Source organism: Nymphaea colorata, chromosome 1 (assembly GCF_008831285.2).
Source record: "Nymphaea colorata isolate Beijing-Zhang1983 chromosome 1, ASM883128v2, whole genome shotgun sequence".
NCBI classification, from domain to species: Eukaryota; Viridiplantae; Streptophyta; class Magnoliopsida; order Nymphaeales; family Nymphaeaceae; genus Nymphaea; species Nymphaea colorata.
In genome coordinates this window covers 16,749,811-16,777,388 of record NC_045138.2, presented here as the reverse complement: position 1 = coordinate 16,777,388, position 27,578 = coordinate 16,749,811, and the positions used below count along the sequence as shown (strand labels likewise).

General features: G+C 38.5%; 1 protein-coding gene across 4 annotated transcripts; it reads right to left on the bottom strand.

Annotated features, from left to right (window-relative positions):
• Positions 1 to 27,551, bottom strand: LOC116267553 (uncharacterized). Of its 4 annotated transcripts, none has more exons than XM_050079776.1 (9): positions 27,387 to 27,551; positions 21,954 to 22,081; positions 21,686 to 21,755; positions 21,186 to 21,442; positions 19,413 to 19,529; positions 10,667 to 10,760; positions 2,712 to 3,390; positions 740 to 957; positions 1 to 552 (listed from the first exon to the last, which is right to left on the bottom strand). In XM_050079776.1, the coding sequence occupies exons 1-8, from the start codon at positions 27,415 to 27,417 to the stop codon at positions 942 to 944; spliced, it is 1,392 nt and encodes a 463-aa protein (XP_049935733.1). In that variant the 5' UTR covers positions 27,418 to 27,551; the 3' UTR covers positions 1 to 552; positions 740 to 941. The 4 variants fall into 4 exon arrangements, with proteins under 4 accessions (XP_049935733.1, XP_049935738.1, XP_049935737.1 ...); XM_050079781.1 differs by lacking the exon at positions 27,387 to 27,551 and adding an exon at positions 27,212 to 27,377; XM_050079780.1 differs by lacking the exon at positions 27,387 to 27,551 and adding an exon at positions 26,900 to 27,205.
• Between the last annotated feature and the right edge of the window lie 27 nt (positions 27,552 to 27,578).

The window sequence follows — 27,578 nt, the reverse complement described above, 5'->3', positions numbered from 1 at the left end:
TTAGAAAAAATGAACTAATCAATATGAAGTGCAGGTCTCCGGTCCAACTTGTGAGTTTGTCAACATCTCGAGCAAGTTTTCCCTTCTGGAAACCAAAGAGGTTAAACTATTCCGTAAACTTTACATTGTCGGAAACCTAGAGGATACACCATTTACTATATACAACGTGACCGTTGGGCAACAGCAGGAAAGAACTTCACTATTTTTAGGAACGGAAGCATGCTAGGACCATCCACAGACCATCCCTAATACAGAAAACAAAAAACTAGGAAACTATATAACAATCATGGGGATCCCAGCTGAAATGATTCAGCCCCCTTTCCCAGCTTCCATCAGCCCAACGTCTTCAAGAGTGTCCATAATATCTCTGAGCCAAAACAAAAACTAGGAAACTATATTCCAATAATGAGGAACCCAGCTGAAATGATTCAGCCCCCTTTCCTAGCCTTCCATCAGCCCAACGTCTTCAAAAGTGTCCATAATCTCTGAGCCAAATATGCCCATTCCTTGGATTGCTGTCAAGGATATTCCAATCTACCCGTCCACTTTTTCCTGCGCATTATTAATGACAAAAACGAAAGAACATGATGTGACTTGTCCTATTAGGCATGTGACAGCAAACCTGTATACATGCCCTTCGAAGCATGAAAAGATCTGCCAACTTTTCTTACCAAAATTGGAAATATCAACATATTGACAGGCTATTAACATAAACATAAAGCTTGAACAAAGGGCTCACCTTTTAAAACTGAGCTAACATAATACAGACCAAACAAAATCACAGAAGAGCATGACAAGCTTGCATTCTCTCGCTTGAATCAGCTAACCAATCAAGTAGATGAGAACAAACATTCCAGGACATGATCCCAGTTGTTTGACGCCTGTCCTCCAAAAGACATGATCTCAACTTGTTTGAAGCCAGATTAGAGAGATCCAAAATATCACCTTCCAAGTGGCCTAGAAAGCCAGAAAGAAACCATAGTCAGATATGGTAATTATAAAGATCACTAAAAAGCAATAAGCAGCACATTTCTTATCAACCAGCAATCAGACATGTATTATGTCGCTATTGATGCGCTTGACTAATGACATTGAAGAGGGACCTTCCAGGCGCAAATAACGTCTCGGAGTTTTAAACGGGGAGGTTTTTTTCGGATATAATACGACGAACTTGAAAAAAACAGGAAAATATGGTAAATTTTTTAAAATTTTAAAAAACTAAAAATGAGGGAAACATAAAATAAGTGAGAAACTAATAACACAAACATCAAATGATAAGTAGATTTGCAACAAATAAAAAATAGAAAAAAAAAACTGTTCGACGTTAAAAAACTGAAAAAAAACTAAAAAAACGTGTAAAACACGTTTTTGGCACTGTTTTTTTCAGAAAAGCAACACACATTTTTTGTGGCTATGAAATTAACTATATGTTCAAAAAGAGCTAAGAAACCTGCAAAGAGATTAAGGTAGGAGAATCACGAAGCTCATAAGAGCTGCTCCGCACTCAATGTGCAAAAGAGCACTGCCAAGAGATGAAAAATCAACTTTTACTGATAATAATAATAATGTTTTAAAAATATTCCAAAAAGAAGTAAATGAAACAAGGGACGGCAATCCCATGTTTCCATATATATATGTATATTGACTGAATGGTGACTCCAAAGCCCATTTCAAATCTTACATCAAAACAGGACCGTCCATGTAGACAAAGATGCATGGTCCTTATTTTAATTTTTTCTTTTAAATCTTGCTCTTCTCCCCATCGGTGGCTGCCGGATCTCCGCCAGAAGGAAGGGGGAGGTCCAGCATCTCTCCCCGTTACGTCGCCGACCCGGCAGAGCCCCCGTGAACCCGCCAGCAGGGGAAGCTCGCCGCTGCTCCCCTCTTCCCTCCACCCACGATAGGTGGAGACTTCCCCTTCAGCTATCGTGGGTGGAGGTGGAGGCAATGGGGCCGCCAGCAGTCAGGGAGGAAGAGAGGCAAAGAGAGAATCAATCTGAGCCATCAGATTTGGTGTCCCCTAATTTCCATGTAAATATGGAGTTAGGGTTCAGCTTTCCTGTATCTATATACACTCACACACACAAGGAGCAGCCCATCACTGCTATAGCTACCAACAGCTAGGAATCTAGCTGTTCGAACATCCTAAGAGCTAAAGAAAGCTATACAAATTACGGAAAATAAAAAAACACAAATACAAAGCTAGAAAAAGAAATAAACACTAGACCAAAGAATACAGATGCATAAAGACATATACTCATCTTTCCAAAGCCCACGGCTACATGAAGAAATGCTTGAAATCAAAGCACTCAAACAATTTCAAGCTAAACCAATTTCTACAAGTCTGAATGTCCTTATGGCAAAATATTAGACCGAAGCAATCCGTCCAAATCAAGCATTTTCTGAAGGAAAATAATAGTTTCTTTGTTTTATTTGATAAAAAAAGTCAAACACAATAATAACATTAAAAATTTAAAATTTTTGTAAGCAGCTAGCAATACAAAAAATGCACTAACAATTTTATGTACCAAAAAAGGAATACATAACTAAGTGTAAACTGTAAAGTAAGGTGTGGAGCGTATCACAAAAGCACAATATGCATGGACAAACACTATACAGAAGGCTAAGAAAGTAATGATCCCAGCATATAGCATTAAGTAACCTATCATGAAATAAATGGTCCACTCATAAAGCCTTATATAAGTACTTGCCTACTGGAAGCATCATTCCAGCAAGAAAGATCAATGCTATCCAAAAATTGCCAAGATGCTTTCTTTGAGCTTGCTTTCTCCACCCCAAACTGCAAAACTTGGTTTACCCATTTTATTTTGTTGATGAGCTCCTCTAAAGCCAACATAGATGACTCCACAGTGTCAGGATATATTGTAAGATTGAGTTCTTCTGTCCTCCATATTGTAGATCTACTTGAGAGATCTTTAAAATCAGAATTGTCTTTTGTACAGGAACCCTTTTCTGGAACATCATTGGCTTCTCTTCTTTCTTCATGAAAAATAGGATGACCAACAATGACACTAGATTTACTAGTTGTATGATCTTGTGGTATTTCTGAAATACCATTTCTCACTCGTTTCTTTGGTAGAATTAATTTATCATGGTCAATTATCTCCATCTTCTGGCCAGCTGTTGGGATAGCCACATCATGACCAATTTTACCATCCTTGAATCTCGCTTGTGCACCTTCTTTTCCTAGAAGTTTTTCTTCAACATTTTCTTTAGTGTAGCTTGCTTGCTCTAATGGCTCCACCTTCCGAAGATTATCCTGGAGCATTTGATGGAGGGGCCCAATTTTAGCTGAAGGGCTCAAAGAAACAGTCATGTTCATCGTGCAAGGCTGTTTCTTTTTTTCATCTTCCTCTAGCCCGTCAACACCTGCAACCAAAAGAAAAAATCATCACACCAACCGTAGACAATGTTCATAGTGATCTATCGAATAAATAACAAATTTTTCCATAAACTAAACATAAAAGTCAAAAAGCATCAACTTAAACAAACCCTTAGCAATCTGGCCTGAAGGAAACTTATGCCAAATCAAATAAGTGATTAAAACTTAGAGTGAAAAAAAATGACCTTACACTATTGGATTTCCGATGACAATCTAAAAGCTATGTCACCTAGGTGCGAGGTGCGGGTGCGAGTGCTGGTGCGGCACATCTCAAAAGATTTAGGTGCGGCGGTGCGGCGACGGTATTTATTATTATTATTAATTTATTATTATAATATATATAAATATACATGACAAAAATTATAAACATTATATTTAATATATATTAATATCATTTGAGATTCAGACAAATATCCAATCTTAGATATCTGCTTTAATAAGTAACATTTGATCCAAGGGAGTTTATATTTGACTCAATATCTGATCCGGATCGGGCAAGGACAAGTAATATCCGATAGGGGGCCAGGACCCGACATGGGTTCCCCTTCTCCTCTTCCTCTTTGTCTCCCTTTTCCCTTTTCGTTGGCCTCTCATTCCTCTTCCTCTTTGTCTCCCTTTTCCCTTTTCGTTGGCCTCTCATTCCTCTTCCTCTTTGTCTCCCTTTTCCCTTTTCGTTGCCCTCTCATTCCTCTTCCTCTTTGTCTCCCTTTTCGTTGCCCTTTCATTATGCAGGTGAGCATTCGATGCAGAGAAGAAGAAAGGTGGAGGAAGGAGCAGCAGCGGCAGTGGCAGTGCAGCGGCGATTAGGCTAACTAGGGTTTTTTTTTCTCTCCCATTTGTTTCCCCCTTCCTTCTCACCCTGTCTCGCCCGAGCCTTCTCTGTCTGCACTCTCTTCCTCCCACGCTCCTCGCTCGCCTTCTCTTTGTCTCGCCTTCAGTCCCCCTCACCCTTGCTCTCCTTGTTCCCCCAAAGCGTGTCGTCCCTCTCCCTCTGTCCCGAGCTTTCGAGTCATCCCTCTTCCTGTCTTGAACTCTCTGTCTGTTTCCCATTTCTATCCACTCTTTCACTCCCGCAGGCAAGCTCTCATGCCCTCTCTCCCGCACTCCCTTTCCTCTCCCTACCGCCCTTTCCCCCACACTCTCTCTCTCCCGCACTCCCTCTCCTCTCCCTACTGCCCTTTCCCCCACGCTCTCTCTCTCCCGCACTCCCTCTCCTCTCCCTACCGCCCTTTCCCCCACACTCTCTCTCTCCCGCACTCCCTCTCCTCTCCCTACCGCCCTTTCCCCCACACTCTCTCTCTCCCTACTGCCCTGTATCCTTACCAGTGCGGTTTGGGTGCGACCACTTGAGCAGGTGCGGTTTGGGTGCGAATCTCGATCGCACCCGCACCCACATCGCGTCGACGCGGGTGCGGGTCCATTTTTGCCACACCATGGTGACTTAGTCTAAAAGTACCCTAACGAACTCCTCATTATGTCATGACCTCACTCTTCTGCCATGTTTGATAACCCTGGGCTTGGATCTCAGATCCAAAGGTCTTAAATCTGGATTTTGAGAACCTTCAAGGCTCTCAAACCCTGATCTCTCTCATTCCAAGACCGCCATGGCAATCGAGGTTCCTCTTCCTCCCATTGTTAAGATTGTACGAATTGGATCAGGTCTGCCTAGACCCGATCCTTCTTGCCCATACACCCAAACATAATGGGTGGTGGCATACTTGTAAATACTTGTTGTTTCTGCATTTACTTGTAACATACATTAGGTTATATTAATGACAAGGAGGAAGGGCCACGGTTGCTGCCCTCTTTTCTTTTCTCTCTCTCTATTGCACGTGCAGTCACCTCCTCTTCTTCTCTCGCGTCTACGAAGGATTCCATCCAGTGGTTTGGCGTAATATCTCAAAATCTTACATGGTATCAGAGCAAGGTTGTTGCCACTGAGATTGTCCGGTAAGAAGTCTCATTCTCTGCCCTAATTTCTGTTTTCTGCCCTAACCCTAAAATCTCTGCCCTAATTTCTGTTTTTCTGCCCTAACCCTAAAATCCTTGATCTCTGCCCTACCCTAATTACTGTTTTTCTACCCTAACCCTAAAATCTTTGACCTAACCCTCAAATCCGTGATCTCTGCCCTTGTTTTTGACGTCTGCCCTAATCTAAAATTCCATGTTTTTCTGGTTGCTATCGTCTACCCTCGTACCTACCGTAAACCTTCATCCTTATACGTTTAGCCTCAAAATCAACCATGGACCATCACAACCGCAATTCTTCCATATTGTCATCCAATTTTCTCTCTCAATTCATCTCCCAAAAGCTGAATCACACCAACGATTTGACTTGAAAACGTCAAATAGTCCCTTTCATCAAGAGTCACTGTCTATATGGGCATCTCAATGGCACCACACCTGCGCCACCCGATTGGATCATGCAAGAGGTGAAGAATGTTGCAGGGAAAATTCAAGAAACCGTTGCTGAAATTAATCCTGAATATGAAACGTGGATGGCACATGATCAATCCCTTGTTGCATATATCACCTCCACATTGTCAGAACAAATTCTGGTGGGCGTTGATGATGATCTTTCAGTATTGGAGTTGTGGAATGTACTCACTACCACTTATTCTCAAGTATCAGAAGCAAGATTTCTACAACTCAAAAGGCAATTTCAGGATATCAAGCGAGGAACACGTTTAGTTTTGGAATACATACATGAAATCAAAAATAGGCTTTGAGTGGTTTGGGGTCATATTTTAATGTTTTCTGCACTGCTTTAGAGGTATTACATGTTCTTCCCTCTTTTGAAGACCTGAAAGCAAAATTGATTCAACATGAAGCAAGTCATATATTCTGGCAGTCACAATGTGTTAGTCATTGGGACCTATGCTTTGCAAGGAAGCCATCCTAGGGTTTGGAACTCACAAGCAGACATGGGGAGAAGTATTCTTCCAACGCCAAATACAAATGCTCAGGCAAATATACCAAGAAGGATACCTACTTGCTTTTATTGCAATAAGAGAGGTCATGTGAAGTCAGAATGTTGGCATAACCCTCAAAACAAAGGAAAACAAGTCAGGCATGACAATAAGGCAGCATGGTCAGTTGTATCGAACACGATTGCAACATCAATCATTCCTACTGATGTGCAATAGATTTTAATGACAACCTTGTCTAAAGTCAATATTAAGCAAAATGAAGAAGGAATGGTATGTGGATTTTGGTGCTACAGCCCATGTGACCGGTGACGCAGGTAAGCTTTCTAGTGCTCTCCCTTATTTAGCTAAAGGCTCAGTTGTCACAGGAGATGGTTCCCATCACAAAATATCACATATTGAAAATACACACATATCCATGGCTTATTCCTCCATACCTTTAAAGAATGTTTATGTTGTTCCAAACGTCAAGAAAAATATCATTTCTGTGTCAAAGCTTATTGATGATACTCATTCCTCTGTTGAGTTTACTCCTGCTTCTGTTTATAAGGATGCTCGAACCCAGAAGACATTCGTTGAGGATGTTCGTAAAGGAGACATGTACGTCATTGAAGAAGCTCCAAAGGTGTCCAAGTCTTGTCTTTCATATTCATCTTTTTCCAGTCATAGTGAAGTCAAAGCAAAGTATGATAAGCCATTCATTTGGCATGGTCATTTAGCACATTGTAGTCGGTCTTTCATTCAAAGTCTTGTTGCAAAAGCCTAGTCTAAGTCCAGTAAATGAGTCTAGCATGTGCTCAAGCTGTCATATTTGTAAGAGCCATGGTCTCCCTTTTCAATCAATAAATAAGCGACCTTCAAAATTATTTGATTCCATATATTCTGTTGTTTGGGGGTCTGCTCCTATTTCTTCTTCTTCCGAGAATAGATATTATGTTGTTTTTATTGATTCTTATTCTTGTTACACTTGGATTCATTTCATGAAAAGAAAATAAGAGGTTTTCTGCTTGTTCACTCAATTCCATGTCTTGGTCCAAAACAAATACTCTTACAATATCGTGCATTTCCAATGTGATGGTGGTGGTGAGTTTATTTCAAATGATTTTACTGAGTATTTTACTAAATCATGGGATCACTAGACAAATTTTCTGTCCACATACACCACAACAGAATGACATTGCTGAAAGAAAGCATAGACACATAGTTGAAAGTGCACTAAGTATGATGCATGACACAAATCTGCCCATGAATTTGTCGACTGAAGCTTTTCATACTGCTGTTCATGTCATTAATCGACTGTCATTATCTCTACTTGAAGGAAAATCCCCTTTCTTTATTTTACACCAAGAACAACCAAATTATAATGAACTACGTGTTTTTTGGTGTGTCTTATGTACATGTTGATGTTTCCTTGAGAAATAAGTTTCAAGATCGAGTTGTTATGTGCAAATTTATGGGTTATGCAAAAAATTATAAGGGCTATAGATGTTACAATCCAAAGACTGGGAACGTGTATATTTCACGACATGTTGTTTTTGATGAGCTCATGTTGAAGGATTTAAAGGAGCCACAGGAAACACTTAATGTAAGACATGATGTATATGATTCATGGCTGAATGCTGAAATATTAGGCCAAGGGGCTGATACATTCCATGCACAAAGTGACAGAATTATTGATGAGTTTGAGATAGCCACAGATACTCAGTTGGACAGCACACCTTCATCTACTCAGACCAACAACATGTCTTCACCTACTCGATTTTCAGGAGTAGTGTATACTCGACGATCAGTTCCAACAACTACTCCAGAAACTGTCATTGCTTGTCCACGTAGATCGGAATGTGTGCGACACCCTATTGATAGATGGGTAAGTTATGATAATTTCTCTTTGGATTTTTCAACTTTTAATGACAGAATTGAGCAAAAAGGTGAAGCCAAAATGCTATGAGCATGCATGCAAAAGCAAATATTGGGTGGAGGCCATGAACGAAGAAATGGCTGCCTTGAATGAATGTCAAGCTTGGGAGATTGTTCCTCGTCCAAATGGTAAGAATGTAACGGGCTCAAAATGGGTTTCCAAACTCAAGTACAAACCCGATGGCAGCATTGACAGATATAGGGCTCGTCTTGTGACTAGAGGCTTCACTCAACAGTATGGAGAAGATTACGATGAAACTTTGAGTCCAATCATCAAGATGAGAACGATCCGTGTTATCATCTCTCTTGCAATCTCACATGAATGGACTTTATATCAGTAGGATGTTAAAAATGTTTTCTTTCATGGCTTTCTAATTGAAGAGGTATACATGGAACAACCCCCATGTCATATATCTCATGTTAAGGAGGTATTGAAACAAGAATTCAAGATGAAGGATCTCGGCGAACTACGGTATTCTTAGGTGTTGAGCTTGATAGAAACGGTGACACATTAACTCTTACGCAGCATAAATATACTCTTGATATTATGGATAGAGCAGGTATAACAAATTGCAAGCCCATAAATACTCATAGTGTTCTCAACACAAAATTGAATGCCTCTGATGGGAGCGATGCATACTCAAATCCTAGTTTCTATCAGAGTATAGCTGGCATGCTACAATATCTCACCTTTACACGTCCAGACATAGTGTATGCAATGAATCAAGTATCTCAGTTTATGCATGCACCCACAGAAGGGCATATAGATGCTACCAAACACATTTTTCGTTACCTTAAGGCTACTCTTGGGGATGGACTCGTTTACACAAGACAGTCAATTATTTTGAATGGACATAACATTTCCACCTACACTGATGCAGATTGGGCAGGTCATCCAAACGATAGACGATCAATTTCAGGTTATTGTCTCTTCCTTGATTCCAATCTTATTTGTTGGAATAACAGGAAACAGCGTGCAGTTGCCAGATCCAGCACTGAGGCAGAATATAGGGCAATGGTTGTAGGCACAGTTGAAGCCTCATGGTTACGTCATCTGCTTGGGGAACTTTCCCTTCTCATTGCTCAGTCATCTTTATTCTGTGACAACCAAAGTGCGGTCAAGATTGCTTTCAATCCTGTTCTACATAATCGCACTAAACATATAGAGATTGATCAACACTTCATTCGTCAAAAGGTCGAGGAAACTGAGATTGTTCCTACTTATATAGTCACGTCTTAACAAGTAACTAATCTTTTTACCAAGGGACTCACAGGGCACCATTTATAGGAATTGAAGAACAAGTTGTGCATGATCAAACCTCATCCACAACTTGAGGGGGGCTGTTAAGATTGTACGAATTGGATCAGGTCTGCCTAGACCCGATCCATCTTGCCCATACACCCAAACATAATGGGCGGTGGCATACTTGTAAATACTTGTTTTCTATATTTACTTGTAACATACATTAGGTTATATTAATGACAAGGAGGAAGGGCCACAGTTGCTGCCCTCTTCTCTTTTCTCTCTCTCTATTGCACGTGCAGTCAATTCCTCTTCTTCTCTCGCATCTACAAAGGATTCCATCCAGTGGTTTGGCGTAATATCTCAAAATCTTACACCCATTTCAAGGTTCCTCTCTCTCTCTCTCATTGTGCCATAGGTCAGGACTTGTAGGAAGCATACGCTGGCCAGTGCCAATTTTCATTGGTGACCTGTCACATGGGTATTAGTATAAGCGCCAACGCAAATAGGGGAAGTTTCACTTCTCTCTCTCTCTCTTGCTTTCGTTTCTTTCAGTTCTCCGAATAGATGGTGGGCAAAGATTTTTCTTTTCTTAAAGTTTAAGAAACTTACATTTTACGGTTTAGATTGGGTCTAACCCAAACCCCATCTAAGCTGCACCCAATTGGCATGGCACATAGCCACGTGGATGAACCCACATACTGATGCACCCAAAGCAAATCTAGCGTACCCATGTGACATAGTTGGTGACCTAATAAGTTGTCTCTCTCTCTCTCTTTGTGTGCACACACGTGTGTGTATAGGATGTAGACAGACGAGAGTTTCCAACAATACATACCAATTGGCATGGCACATAGCCACGTGGATGAACCCACATACTAATGTACGTGCCCAAAGCAAATCTAGCGTACCCATGTGACATAGTTGGTGACCTAATGAGTTGTCTCTCTCTCTCTTTGTGTGCACACACGTGTGTGTATAGGATGCAGTCAGACGAGGGTTTCCAACAATACATAGCTTTTTTAAGCCATTTCTAGAGTCATTTCCAAAAATCAGTCTTAACAAAACGTTGGCTTTCAATTTTCACATAATTGACTCTGTTGAGGTCCTTGGAAGATGGCTACTTGTAAGTAAATGACCAATCCACAACAAAAATCACAACAATACTCTCTTTACCTTGAATTTGAAGCATGTTGTTAGAAGCATCCTTGCTATCTTTCTTAAATGGTATAACCAAGCGAGCACAGGGAGAAGTGGCTTCATTTTCTTCCTGTACAAATTGGAGAAATTACACACATATAATAAAGCAAATTTTTTACCTCATCCCCCAACACAAAACCACCCATTTGATATGAAAGAAAGAAGGAGAGAGAGAGAGAGAGAGAGATATGCACTTGTTCATTCAACAGATAAAAGAAAGAAAATTCAACCACACATGCAACATGTAAATGGAGAAGACAAGATATACGAAGTGACTGCTATATGACTGAAAGTTCAAAATGTTAGCGTATGGGGATCGGGTCTGTTCAGACCCGATCCATTCTCCTTATATCCACACGCCTAAAGTTACTAGGCGGTGGCTCTCTTGTAATTTTTTATCCTTTTATGTACAAATCTGTTGTAACCTATTAGGGTTATTCTTTTATTAAAGATTAAGGAACGCAGGGCTGTGTTAAGCCGGCTGCTCCCTTTCCTCCATCGTCTTCTTTCATCCTCTCTTCTCAACATATCTGTTTTGCATACGGAGAGACGAGTACTTTGTGAAGATTCTTACATGGTATCAGAGCCAGGTTGCATCGTCCTCCGGTGAGTGATTTCAGTTTGATGTGATTAGCCCCTAATCTGCCCTAAATTCTTTCTTTTCTGCCGTGATCATCCCTCTTTTCAGTTTCTGCCCTAAATCTTGCGTGATTTGCCCTAATTGATTTGCCCTAATCGTTGTGCCCTAATCTTCTCATCGTTTTGCCCTAATTTTTGTCGTTGCCCTAAATCAATTATGGATCAGCCGACCCCCTCTCTTCTATCTTCCAGTTTTCTCTCCCAACTTATTTCACAAAAGCTGAATCATAGTAACTATTTGACTTGGAAACGTCAAATAGTCCCTTTTATCAAAAGTCATAGACTCTACGGGCATATCGATGGGACCACTCCAGCACCTCCTATGTATATTGATCGTGAAGTGAAGAAAACCGTAGTGGGAGATCAAGCTGCTGGGGCTGCGGCTATGAGTGAAATCAAATTTGAATATGAAACCATTACTGAAAATAATCCTGAGTATGAAGCTTGGCTGGCTCACGACCAGTCTCTTGTTGCCTATATTACTTCTACTTTGTCAGAGGAAGTATTAGGAGGTATTGATGATGATTTAACAGCCCTAGAGTTGTGGTCTACCCTTGCCACCACGTATTCTCAAGTATCCGAAGCACGTTTTCTGCAGTTAAGAAGGCAATTTCAGGACATCAAGCGTGGGACACGTACTGTTTTGGAGTATTTGAATGAAATTAAAAGTGTAAGTGATCAACTTGCTGCCATTGGACATCCCGTCAGCGACAAGGACAAAGTGCAACAAGCCTTGAGTGGACTGGGAACAGATTTTGATATTTTTTTGCACAGCCTTGGAAGTCCTACCTATTCTTCCATCTTTCGAAGATCTCAAGGCTAAGTTATTCCAACACGAAGCTAGTCGTGTTCAGCGACAGAATTTGATTCCTTCCAACAGTCACAATGTACTGATCACAGGGACACATGCATTGCAAGGGAATCGCACTCGTACATGGATTCCTCAGGCAGGAATGGGAAGAGGGATTCTCCCAACACCACAGGGCATGAATACTACATCTGCCACATCTAGAAGGGTTCCGACTTGTTTCTATTGCAACAAGAGGGGGCATGTAAAGTCAGAATGTTGGCACAACCCGCAGAACAAAAATAATCAGATTAGACGTGAGAACAAGGCAGCAGCAGGGTCAGCTTCATCATCATCTGGATCTAATGTTTCAGCAGACGTACAACAACTCCTCATGACAGCCCTGTCTAAGCTTCATTTGAAACAAAACGAGCAAGGAGAATGGTATGTGGACTCTGGAGCAGCAGCCCATGTTACTGGTGACGCAGGTAATCTCTCTAGTGCTCTCCCTTATTTAGATAAAGGCTCAGTTGTCACGGGAGATGGTTCCCATCACACAATATCACACATTGGAAATGTACAAATTTCTATGGGCTCTTCTTCGATTCCATTAAAGAATGTTCTTGTTGTTCCAAGTGTCAAGAAAAATATTATTTCAGTGTCCAAGCTTATTGATGATACTCAATCCTCTGTTGAATTCACACCCTCTTCTGTTTATGTCAAGGATGCTCGAACCAAGAAGACATTCGCTGAGGGCACTCGCAAAGGAGATATGTATGTCCTTGAAGGAGCTCCACAGATGTCAAAATCTCACCCTTCCGATTCATGTTTTCCAAGTCATAGTGAAGTCAATGTCACAGAGTATAATAAACCATCCATTTGGCATGGTCGGTTAGCTCATTGTAGTCAATCTTTTGTTCGAAGTCTTGTTGCAGACGGGCTCTTAGATAAGTCCAGTCTGAGTTCTGTCAGTGAGTCCAGCATGTGCTCGAGTTGTCATATCTGTAAGAGCCATGCCCTTCCTTTTCAATTAATAAATAAAAGAGCTCCAAAGGTTTTTGACACCATATATTCTGATGTTTGGGGGCCTGCTCCAGTTCCTTCTTCTTCTGGGAGTAGATACTATGTCATTTTTGTTGACTCATATTCCCGATATACTTGGATCCATTTCATGAAACACAAATCAGAAGTTTTTCGCCTATTCACTCAATTTCATGCCTTAGTTCAAAATAAATATTCCAGTAATATTGTGCATTTTCAATGTGATGGTGGTGGTGAATTTATTTCTAATGAATTTACTGAGTACTTACTAGATAATGGGATCACTAGACAAATTTCATGTCCGCATACACCTCAGCAAAACGGAATTGCTGAAAGGAAACATAGGCATATTGTTGAAAGTGCACTTAGCATGATGCATGAAACAGACTTACCTATGACATTGTGGACCGAGGCTTTCCATACGGCTGTACATGTTATAAATCGATTGCCATTGGCTTTGCTTGATGGAAAATCACCATTTTTTCTTTTACACCAAGAGCAGCCACGTTATGAGGAGTTGCGTGTTTTTGGATGTGTGTGCTATGTGCATGTTGATGTTTCCTTGCGAAACAAATTTCAAGATCGTGCTGTTTTATGTAGATTTATAGGGTATGCAGAAAATTACAAGGGTTATAGGTGTTACAATCCTAAAACTGGGCGTGTACATATTTCACGGCATGTTGTATTTGATGAGAACAGGTTACAGGATCCCAAGGCTACTTTTGTGACACTCAAGGACAAAAATGAAGTTTATGATACTTGGCTTCATGCTGAAATCTTAAGACAAGGGGCAGCAATGTTGACTGAGCACAATGAGAAAGTTGTTAATGAGCCCGAGACATCTGTAAGTAGTTCCTTGAGCAGCACTACTTCCTTGGACAGCGTGCCTTCATCTTCTCAGCCCAGTGAGCCACCTATGCTTAATCGGTTCTCAGGCCTGGTGTATTCTAGGCGATCAGTTCCTACTGCAGTTCCACGCCAATCACAACGCGTGCGACATCCTATTGATAGATGGGTGAGCTATAACAGTTTTTCTTTGGATTTTCAGCTGTTTATGACAGAAGTCAGCAAAAGGGTGGAACCAACATCTTATCACAATGCGAGTAAGGAAAAATGTTGGGTTGAAGCAATGAATGAGGAAATGGCAGCCTTGCATGAATGTCAGACTTGGCAGATTGTCCCTCGTCCAGTTGATAAGAATGTTGTGGGATCCAAATGGGTTTATAAACTGAAATATAAACCAGATGGTAGCATTGATCGGTATAAAGCACGACTTGTGGCGCGCGGTTTCACTCAGCAATATGGGGAAGATTATGATGAAACATTCAGTCCAGTCATCAAGATGGGAACAATCCGTGTCATTATTTCTCTTGCAGTCTCGTATGGATGGCCTCTCTATCAGTTAGATGTCAAAAATGCTTTTCTTCATGGAATTCTTAAGGAAGAGGTATACATGGAGCAACCTCCTGGCTACACTACTCATGATTCTCAAAAATGGGTTTGCAAATTACACAAGTCTCTATATGGGTTGAAGCAAGCTTCTAGGTCATGGTTTGATCGTTTTTCTCATCACATACAACAAATTGGTTTTCTCCGAAGCTCTCTCGATCACTCTTTGTTTATCTATCGCACTGGAGAAGCTACCACCTGGTTACTTATCTATGTTGATGATATTGTTATAACTGGGAATTCTTCTTCACATATATCTTATGTTAAAGGTATGTTGAAGCAAGAGTTCAAGATGAAGGATCTAGGAGAATTACGATATTTTTTGGGTGTTGAACTTGACAGGACAAATGATAGTTTGACTCTTACACAGCACAAGTATACCCTTGATGTTTTGGATAGGGCAGGTATGACTAATTGCAAACCCATCACTACCCCCAGTGTTCTGAATACTAAATTGACTGCATCTGATGGAACTGCTGCATATTTCAATCCCACATTCTATCGCAGCATTGTTGGTATGTTACAATACCTTACCTTTACTCGCCCAGACATAGTATATGCTGTAAATCAGATTTCTCAGTTCATGCATGCACCCACTGAAGGACATATGGATGCTGCTAAGCGGATCCTACGGTATCTCAAAGCTACTCTTGGAGATGGACTAGTCTACACCAAATGTTCCAATGTTTCTCTTGGACATAGCATATATACATATACTGATGCCGACTGGGCAGGCGATCCCGATGACCGACGATCAGTTTCAGGTTTCTGTCTCTTTCTTGATTCTAATCTCATTTGTTGGAGCAGTAAGAAGCAGCGTGCTGTTGCACGATCTAGCACTGAGGCAGAATATAGAGCAATGGCTGCAGGGACGGCTGAAGCGTCATGGTTACGTCATTTACTTGGGGAGCTCAGTCTTCCTATTGTTCGGTCATCATTACTATGTGACAATCAAAGTGCGATAAAAATTGCTTTCAATCCCATTTTGCATAATCGCACCAAACATATAGAGATTGATCAACATTTCATTCGACAGAAGGTTGAAGAAGCCGAGATCTTGCCTACTTATATATCTACCAATGAACAGATAGCTGATCTTTTTACCAAAGGTCTCACAGGGCAGCATTTTTGGGATTTGAAGAACAAGTTGTGCATGATCAAATCTCATGCACAACTTGAGGGGAGCTGTTAGCGTATGGGGATCGGGTCTGTTCAGACCCGATCCATTCTCCTTATATCCACACGCCTAAAGTTACTAGGCGGTGGCTCTCTTGTAATTTTTTATCCTTTTATGTACAAATCTGTTGTAACCTATTAGGGTTATTCTTTTATTAAAGATTAAGGAACGCAGGGCTGTGTTAAGCCGGCTGCTCCCTTTCCTCCATCGTCTTCTTTCATCCTCTCTTCTCAACATATCTGTTTTGCATACGGAGAGACGAGTACTTTGTGAAGATTCTTACACAAAAGAGAAAGGAAGGTTTTCGCATGATCATGGGAAGCAAGTGGAGATGTTCTATTCAAGAGTAAACGATGGCCAAAGTCAACAATGGCAACAAATGAGTTCAGAAAGAAATTAACCAAGCTGAAAGCATCGAATGAAGAGAACACAAATAAAAAAAAAATTTCAGGCTAATATTAGTATTTACCATTCTTGTTATTATTACAACCGAGAAGCATTTTATTGAAAATGGGCTATATATGCTTTTTAGTTTTTAGAGACAACTTTCCAGAGAAGTTGCTCCATGGATAATGAATGAATGGAGCAGATTGTGCAAGTATTTCCTAAGACATCTAACTTGCCTAGTCTCATAGACGAGTTTCAGAGATAATAGTTTACTTGTTCCACATACAAAATTCGAAAGATCATTACTATGTCAATAATTCAAAGTTCAAACGATACATCAAATATGTAAAAGTTACTGCCACTATATGTAATTGAAAGCATATTCAAAAAGGACCGAGGATGTAAGTGTAACATTTTGTATATGAAGACGACTTAGCAGTAATTTCACATATCTAGCAAATTCCCAATAGATGATATCCTCATGTACTTAAAACCTAACAGTTATCTTCCATTCTAATTTCAAGTCCTTCTGGGTGTTAAATGAAAGCAAGCCATATCACTGGTCAGACCCACCAAAACATTTTAGGATGGTTCTCCTCAAATCCAAGACAGAGGCATATCCAATTCCTAGACTTAAGGTCTGCAAGAGCATGAAGTCTCAAGAAGAGTTAATCAGTAATAACTTGTGCATGAGAACAACAGAAATAATTCCACATCTGCAAGATCTAGTGGTCTCCATGAATTTCCACACATAAACTGCCTTAGGTTCTGGTTTGTACTCCTTTTGGGAGCCAAACTTAAGCAAGCTACAAATGTTGGGATCTGCCAGACTGGATGCTCGCGTCTCTTGAAGACAAGTGTTCATATATGATAAGAAACAATCTTCAGTTTTGAATTTAGATCCCAACAGGCAAAGGAGCGCATTCTTAACAGGGATTTGTTCATAACATATATGTGACAATGACTTGAAAATACCCTGTACTGAATGATATCCATAGGCATACATATATGAATCTAACTGCTGTCTTACATGTAGGTTAACCTTTGATGCTCAATCAAAAGAAGCTGCAGACATAGGTTTGAGTTCACCAAACCAGGTACAAAAGATGGTATTGGAATGGGTGTTACAAATGGTATCAAAGCATGCTTAGGGTTGGGGCTGCCAACTGGATCAGGTTCATCCAATATCCGACTGACTCATTATTAATTAGGGGGCTATAGTAAACAAATAAGATCAACTACTAATTGCATCCATATTAGTTTTGAATCCAACTACAAAGACTGATAGAAAGTCAACCTGATTACTCTATTCTACATGTAGAAACTTGAACCTTAAGGTACTTAGACCTGGAATTGGTTTTCAAAATTTCATTCCAAGCCTGATCTTGAGTCAGAACATGACTACAACAAATACAATTGGATCAAACACAAGGAAGTTGAAGTCCAACCAAACATGCAACCTGTGAAGGTTCCTACCTAAGGTCCAACATGTGTGTTTTCTTTAAGAGGAAAAGAACGTAGTTGATCATTTATATGCAAGATTAGAGTATTCTTATCTCTACTATACTTGTAGGAAATAGATTGCAAAAATACCTATGCCACTACCTTGTTCTGGATCTTTTCAGGTTTTGAACGAAAGCAGCTTATGGGGCAAACTTCAATCTATCAAATCAATGCTGTCATTTGGTTTAAAATTTAAATAGAGGTGTTATTGCAAATGGTGCCAAGCCCTATTCAACTCTTAAATTTGATGTTTAATGCACAGACACTTGTTTCTAAATGGTTTATTACATATATCCACAGACTGGGAATCCGCTTGTACCTACCTCATCCATAATGAATTAATATAATGTCTGACCCAAACCACTATTTACATCACGGTATATAACACTCTTAAGAGTCAAAAAGAAAAAAAGCTTAAAAGGCAGGTGATTTTTCCAGATTTAATGTTTAAATGTCACATCTCAAGCAGGAAGACTCAGATACAGCATTTTTAGCATTCAACTATTGAATCTAGAATTACTTGGAAATGACTTGAGAAAAGCCACATCTTGAAGATTTTGAGCTAAGACACATGGGTATGGGTACAGGTACGGCAAAGCAGGTCCAGGTCTGGCGATTTTAGAAAATCTAGTTACGGGGTACGACAAAGTATGCAAATATATCCAAAAATTCTCAAAATGAAAGAAAAATGAGAAGAAAACATAGAATCTAGGTAGAAGGGAAATAAAAAAGAAAGGAAAATTTGAAAAAAGCCACATCTTGAAGATTTTGAGCTAAGACACATGGGTATGGGTACAGGTACGGCAAAGCAGGTCCAGGTCTGGCGATTTTAGAAAATCTAGTTACGGGGTATGACAGAGTATGCAAATATATCCAAAAATTCTCAAAATGAAAGAAAAATGAGAAGAAAACATAGAATCTAGGTAGAAGGGAAATAAAAAAGAAAGGAAAATTTGAAAAAAGCCACATCTTGAAGATTTTGAGCTAAGACACATGGGTATGGGTATAGGTACGGCAAAGCAGGTCCAGGTCTGGCGCTTTTAGAAAATCTAGTTACGGGGTACGACAGAATATGCAAATATATCCAAAAATTCTCAAAATTAAAGAAAAATGAGAAGAAAACATAGAATCTAGGTAGAAGGGAAATAAAAAATAAAGGAAAAATCAAACTTAAATAAAAAAAATATAAACTTGAAAAATATAAAATTAAGTTTTAAAATACAGTCGTACCCACATACCGACAGGTGTAATTGGCAGATCACAGGTATCTGTGCGACATACATTTTGAGAAAGACTGACATTATGCGCACTTAAGCCTGGTATTTCAGTTTATCGCCTTTGAAGCATGAATGAAGCAAGTCCTTGTGGTAAGGTTGAGATCTACCAAACCACAAATTTGAGCTAGCTTCGGATTTAGTCATTACAAGATCACCTCCAAACTCTTAAGTCATATAAGGAATTCCTAATGTTTTTCATGGTTGGACAATGAAAAATCTAATCTTCTAGATTTTTTAGCTTCAAGAAGCATCACAATGTGAAAGATAGATCTCATGTGTGTGAAAAGAATCTTGAATCCACAAAAAATAATTATTTAAGAGAACTAATGGAATCAAAGATGAGTGACTGAAAACAGACTAAAGACAAAGAGGATTAGAAAGCATGTTCAAAATAATAAAATAAATGCAAAGAATATTGGGAAAACATATTGATTTAATGCTTCAACCAAATATCGTGCTTACTTTGGCTTTGGGCACTGTCCAGCCATCATCAGGAGACCAATCTAACGAAGGCCTCAAGTCCTTGCACAGTGCTTCATATGAGCCGCCTTCTCCAAGTGGAGATTCAAGTAAAGCAACCTGCCGAAGGGACAAAATATACATGACCTAATCAATTGTAGTGACTGCAGAATAATTGTAACTTGCAACCAAATGGTGATTCCTTCTATTTAAAAAAATCAAATGCAACCAAGGACAAAATTCAATTTGTGCATGTCAGTCAAAGCTTGTTCTTATTCTTAAGAGATGAAATAGCATTAAATAAATGTAAAAAAAACTACGATATAACAGCAAAATTTAATTTCCTCAGGTAAAGGGAGAAAAAAGGCAGGATCTACTATTAAATTCATCTATAGCCCACTTTTATTTACCAAAGAAGTTGCAGATTGTATGTTCAATGTTGCTTGCAAATTAACAGGTATCATAAAAGATATCACACTAATAACCCCCTTGACCACGTCAACCACATGCCTCACCACACTCACACAAACAAGTGAAGCACCGCAAGTGCCTACTAAATAGGAACATGGTCTCATGAAGACTTTACACTTTCATGGACCATAACATCAATCCTGCACAAGCAAGTACCTAACATCAATCATCTGGGAAAGCTACAATTTATGAACGGTCCATCTTAGAGGGAGGGAAAGCTACAATTTATGAACGGTCCATCTTAGAGGGACCATAATTCGCTATCCAAGAGTCCTACCATGTAAAATGAAAACAACAACAAAAATCACACTTGACCATGTTAAATGGACAAGAGAAAAAGAAAAATACAGCTAAGCCACTTAGAATCAGCTTATAATTTGGGTCTGGATCCTTTATTTGGACGTAATCTGTTTTTCTTATTGTATATACGTGGTTGTAAATACCCACTATATTTATGGGTATTTACTATTTAGTAAAGATGTCCATAAGTGTGTCTCCCTTGAATATAAATAATTCATCCTACCCACACCAAGAAAGCCTGTGACATGCAGCTCGTCAACTTTATCCTGTTCCTACTCCCTGTCTTTCTGCAGTGATTATTTCTGGAGATTCTCACATTTGTTCAGAGCACATATGGGCCTTGGACTGAATTGGAATCTAAAAGGCGTGTCCTTGGAGTTCCAGTAACTCTTTCTGATCTTCTTTCTCCCTTGACTTTTGTTCTTTAATCTCAATCTGGTTGTTGTCTCTTCTATTCATCACATTTGCCCTAATTTATTGTCTGCTCACATGACGGTCATCACCTACTTCTGGTTTCATCCTGTTGATTTACCTTTATTTTCATCCCTCGGATGCCATCCTGGCTCCTGCCCCAGTCTCTCCTTTGGTTGTCATAAAAAAAAATATCTGTTCGGCAATAAAACATTACTCAGTGCAGATCTGCTTGCTTAATCTATTGGATTGAATCCCCTTTTATCTTGTCATGAGTGCACAACCCTAGAAATAAGAGTTACTCAATTTGATTGAAGCAGAAAAAGGCTGTGGTATTCATATGACAGGTTTTTCAAATGGTCTAATTAAACATTGACTGAAATAGGCAGATCATTAATGTACGGAAAGCATAATTCTAAAGTGGACATAAATGTTCAGCAACTGAACCTTTGGTCTTGCGAGGTAAAATTCTCAAATAAAAGGTTCGCCAGGCAAATCCAAAAGATCATTTAATCATGCAAGTGCTTCAATCACTTGTAATCAGCTTGATCACCATAAATAACGTGCACAAAGTTATTATGACTAGACATGCACCTTAACTTTGTCACTCCCAAGCAAGTCAGTAATTCGAGCAGTCCAATAACAACCTTCATACCACCAATCAACATGATCTCCCACTTTCCATGTGTCTCTATAAACGACCACCACTTCTGAAATATTATCCAGATTTGGTGCTTCGCTTTCAAGATAAGATTTAGGGAAGCATGGTCGAATCATCAATTGTAATTTGTTTTGTTGGAGACCACCCTTAGATTTGTGAGGCTTTTGATATAGTCTCATCCAACCAACCTCTGCAACACCAACACACATAATCACTCTAGACATTAGACCAATTAGATATATAACATTATAACTTCAAACATAAACTTGAAAAAGGCAATCAAAGATAATCACAGAATCATTATGCCCATTGGAATTGCAGAAGATAAATTACATAGCCCAAAAACTATTTTCACTACCAGACCCAAGTTGATACTGAAGTCAATATAGATGAACCCAAAACTACAAAATCCAAAAGTTGGAACCAGACATACTCTCATCAGGGAAATCAAAATACTCCATAGCATATGATGCATGTCCTTGTCTTTCAGCACTCTCTTTGATCTGAAGAACAAGAAAGTTAAAAGGAAAAATAAATAGTAGAAAAAGTTAATGCCAATCTAAACATACAGCTTTCAGAGACCAATTTTTTTATTAGTATCAAAGAAACACAGAGACATGATACTACAACTAATGCATGCCAATATGGCATCAATATAATGATCAATTATAAAAATTTGCAAGACCTAAAATGAAAACAACCTGACAACGAAACCATGCACCACGATATCCTTTCATGAAAGACTTTGATTCTGCTAGCTGCCCAATTTCAAATGGAAGATCATGATATGAGCCCATAAAGCCAAAATTGATGGAGCGAGATAACGGTCCTGTCAATACATGAATAGGACTTTCAGAAATATCGATTATAATAGTACTACAAAATCAAAAGAAAATATCTGCAAGAACACAGAGACATTCAATCACAATAATAAAGAAAAACCAAAAAAAGAGAAACTTCCTTGATTTGGAACATATAAATATTTTAAAATGATGTCAAATACCCATGCAAGTAATACATGCCACTTACTAAAGAGAGAGAGAAAGAGCTCCTCCCCGAATATGATGCATGTGAAAGAGAAACAGGAACAAACCATGCAGATTTCAATCAAACTATTTCATTCACAAAATAGAAGGAAATTAACTGTTGCAATTGAAATGTGCAGCTCATACAGCTATATATCCCATGTTGCAGGTGATGTTAGCAAGCTGCTAAATCCTAATACTTATTATGGCAGAAATAGTATAGCCACTAGAGACATCTTGTTGCTCATATGGAAAATTTCCTTGTTCCTATGCAAAATTCCACTTTCAAACTCTCCAATGTTCACCTTCCTAATATTAAGGAAAACATTGTTTCTATTTCAAGTTTATTGATGATAATGATGTTTCAATCGAATTTACACCTCCTGTATCTTATGTCAAGGATCTTCAGATGAGAGAAACATATATGTGTTTCAAAAAGATTTAAAGCCCTCATTATATTTGTCTCACTGCAAAGCCTTTACCAACCCAGCATCTCTTTCGTTCCATAATGCCAAAGTAGAGTTTGATACTAGTTGGACACTACAAGTGGTGTGAATGAGCAGTGCAGTAAAGAGCCGTAAACAAGAAGGGTATTTCTTCTATGGTCATTGACACTGCTGCAGCAGTGCTTGGTTTGTCTAGTGACATACTTCCGTCAAGTGCTTCTACAATGCTTCAGTCGATTGATCAATCAAAACCTTTTACCAGTTTGTCAAAGTAATCTCCAATCTCCAACATTCTTTGAATGTCCTCTTAGGGACTTTAAATGTGATAAGTCAAATCTTTGGCATAGTTGGTTAAGACATTGCAGTAGCCATTTCATTGAAAAGCTTGGTTCCAATTATCTCATCCCTAAGAATAACTTGCTTGATTGTGGACTGTCAAAAATGTTTCAGCCATCAATTATGTAAAAGTCATGTTGTATAAATCAAGTCTATTAATCAAAGAGTCGGGAGGCCTTTTGATATTACCAATTCTAACACGGCACCTACCCCAATTACCTCTTCTCAAAGCATATATTATTCTATTTTTTATAGTTATTCTCATTAAACCTAGATTTAATCCAATTCTATTAATCAAAGGGTTTGGAGGACTTTTGAGATTATAAGTTCTATGTTCTAACATAATGGGGAACCTACCCCAATTACCTGTAGGTCTCAAAGTACACATTATCTTACCTTTTATAGTTGTTCTCACCTGGGAAAGGCTTAACTTTTAAGAGGAGAACTTCCGTCGAGGTTGAGGCATTCATAGATGCAGATTTTGTTGAAGACAAAAAGTCTACCTTTGGTTTATGTGTTTTTGTTGGAGAACTTAGTACCATGGAGAAACAAGAAGCGAACTGTTGTTGGCAGATCTAGTGCTGAATCTAAGTACAGGATTATGGCTCATGGCTCAGACTACAGCAAAAATGACTTGGATCAAATTCATACTTATTAGCCTAAGAGTGATTGTCCCTTTGCTTATAAAGATGTATTATGACAACAAAGCAATCACTCACATAGCCAATAATCTGGTGTTTCACGAGAGGACAAAGCATATAGAGGTAGATTGCCACTATATTAGGGAGATGGTACAATCTGTGATCATTTTTTCCACACATGTGACTTCTGAGAAACAAGTAAATAATATGTTCACAGTTAACTAAATCATTGCCTATTATTAAGTTTGCTACTCATTGTAACAAACAGAGCATGACAGTAACATTTACAGTATATTTAAAGTCGTGTGCCAAGAGTCTCTCTTTGTCATTTTTAACATTTTATGGACTATACTGTAACAGTGGTTGCCGCCCTTCTTACCCTAACCATATATATTGTGGAATTAAGGGATAATGAATTAGATTGATTTCATCTTATCCTAACCCTAGTTTCAACATCCTCATTAAATATGGATCCTTTAAATGGTTGTTTGTTCGCATACCCCACCATAATGAGATTACTAAAAGCAAGCATTTGTTGAAAGTGCAATAAGCATGACGCATGATATTAATCTACCTATTTCTATGCAAACAAAGGCCTTCTAATCTACAGCCAAACAAGCTGCCCACAACTATTTTGGAGAACAAATCTCTTTATTTTACACCATTTTAGAGTTTGTCTTGATATTATGGACTTTGTGTGTTTGAGACTTTGAGTACATTGTTATGTGCATATTTTATAATTCATTACTACATGAGATTCAAGACAAGAACTTGAAGAGCAGGTTTGTAAGATATGCAAAGATTACAAGGGCTACTACTTATATAAGCAGAGATGTCATGATATTGAAGAATGTCATTTTTTATGAACTGAACCTTGATCATCAGCCCAACTCCACAAATACACTGAACTCCATAGTTCAGGCTCACTACCCATGGTTGACTTTAGAGTTTTTTTTTCTAGTAGTGACAATAGTTGTACCCCATTATCATATTAGAGGTGAGGTTCAAAGAAAAAAAAAAAGAAAAGAAAAAGACAGGTTGATTCTCACATGACACAAGTGCTCACAACATTCCCAAAAAGCAAGTATAATCGACTGTAAACCCTTGGAAACTCTAAACAATATTTATCAAAAATCAATTTCCCACAACAGAAACTTGTAAAAGACCCATAAGATATTGCCTAGATGCTATATTCTAACCCCTTGCCTTTACTTGATTTAAAATAATATATTCAACCAATTATCTTAGTTCATACATGAGCCACATCCAAGATATACACAAGTTGTTGACAGGATATGTAGGAATTCTAAGTGAACAACTGGGATGGCCTTTTGCACAAACAAAATACATCAAGGTAAAGTGCACATAGTTTTTTTATAGTAATACAAATTGGGCAAGAGAACTTGATGAACAACGATTAATTTCAAGAAAGTTTTATTCGGACGATCATGATACCCTGAAATAATATAAAACGAAAAAGCAACCATTATTCTTAATGGAATATAAATCCATAACAACGGTAACTATTAATGTTATTTGCTTTATTCTCCCCTTCTTAAAAAGTTCCCCAACTCCTCGTCTTTCTTCTTCTTCTTCTTGTACGTATTTAAAAACATTTCTTCTTATAATTTAGTTACAACCAAGAATAGGAACAAAACATTTGTTTCTAATTATGTTTGGATAAATGAGAAAAGTCAAAAGAGAGAAAATAAAGGGAAAAATAAAGTAGATTGCATTTGGTGTCAAATCATATAAGAAAGAAAGGAAAAATTAAACAAAATTGTTTTTATATAGAAATGAAAGAAAAAAACTACGTATTTCCAATCCATCCAAAAATAATGAGGTTGAGAATAAAATAAATGTGTTTTAAAAGAGACACGTTTTTCCTTCATTTTATTTTCCTTTTCATTTTTTAATATCATTTTTTCATCCAAGTATAAGAAGACAATTGAACAAAAAAATTTGTGTGCACCATCTTATGAGTAAACATGAAATAAAATCATTTGTAACATTTTTTTCAAACAATTCAAACACATCTCCAATTCTATTCTACTATAGGTTATGATGGCAACAAAATCACGTTAGTCAAATCCCAAAATCCCTTGTTCTTGAACAAGTGAAATTGTTGATCAATGTTTCTTAAACAAAATAAATGTTAACTTAGACATAAGAGAAAGCTTACCTTTAATACAAGTTCCAAAGGTTACTTTATTTTTTGCCAAAAAGAATCCACACACATCCATCATTGAACACCATGATACATCAACAACAAAGTTTAGAGAAAAAGGTCTATTGACAAAAGATTATGCTATAAACAAACTTTTTTTCATTACCTTTCAGTAACATATAATTGTCGTTTGTATACAAAACACTTTGTTAGTGTTTCATGAATCTTACTCTAAATCCTAAAATTTGAATCAGATTCATAAAACACTTAAACTACAACTATTGTTCTATAAATCTGGGATTAAAGCATATTTATGAGATACTCACAAAATGTCCCTATTGCCTAACAACCTTTAAGGTGGTTTTATGGCACTCATAAATAATAGTAACAACACCCCATCTAAGATAACCTATCCATACATCTTATTTTCTTGTTACACTTCATATTTGGCATAGCCTTAGGACACTTACATATTGTAACAACCTGACCCACTCTTTGACTCGGATCCCTGGTTCGACGGATCCCAACCCGCTACCTAGCAGTTTCGGCTTCAACCCCAAAAAGGCTAGGAACCAGAACAATCATCTCATTAATGACCCCCATTTATAAACTTTTGTATTAAATTTCTGAAATGTTACACGTATGGTAGCCAAAACACATCTGAAATACCTCATTAGTGTGTATCATTTTTTGTTACACTTTTTCAAATGAGATAAAAATCAAGACACATTGACATGTAGATTGATGAATAATATTTTCAAAAACCAAAACATATCCTTAAAAAACACGTCACAAACACTTTTATCGTAAAAAAGAGTTTAACAAAAAATATGATAGGTATAAATAAGTGAAAGAAAACAAATAATCAAACCAAAGAACTCTTGACAAGAGAGCGAAGAAGATAGAGAGAGATACACAAAGCAGATAAGATAACGTGGGAATCCATAACAAAATTTGAGAACAAAAAGTTTCCTAAATACAAATACAAGAACAAAAAAGACAGAAAAAAAAGATGAAGCAAAATGAAAGAACCTACAAAAATCGCCCTTCTAAACTTGCTGCCTTTTGCCTGCCTCTTAGCCTTTACATCCAAATTTATAAACGCAGTCACTCAAGACGATGATGAAAAGAGAAGCCTAACGGCCAACATCGACCCTCCGCTAAAATGCCTCCAATCCCTATTTCTAGATACCTATTGGCGCCCAAAAACATACCTAAACGGCACTTCGGTAACGACGACAGACGGAAAGGTTCGTCCAATCACTAAAAATTACCATTTTAACCTTTTAACACGTGCCCCCCAAAAAAAAACTCCGTTCTACCGAACCCAACTCTACAGTCTACATCTTCTCAACTGCCAGCCTGTTTGCCAAACGATGCAATGCAAGAGCCAAACTTCGCACCGCTCTCTCTTCTCAGTTTTGCATGGATAATGAGCATTTATTTTTTCCCCCTCTTTGGAGAGCATTAGCCAAAACTTCACACCGTTCTCTCTTCTCAGTTTTGCATGGATAATCACCGTTCACTTTTTCCCCCTCTTTGGAGAGCATTAGTTTCAGATCTCCATGCCCGTAAAGGCTATCTACGGATCGCCCATCTTTCAGACTCTTCCCTTTCTTCGCCTAGTGGTCGACCACAGAGCGCCGGGGCTGGCCTCTTCAGCAGCGGGTGTCTCTAATCATTCTCCTAGAAGAGAGGAGAGAGACAGAAA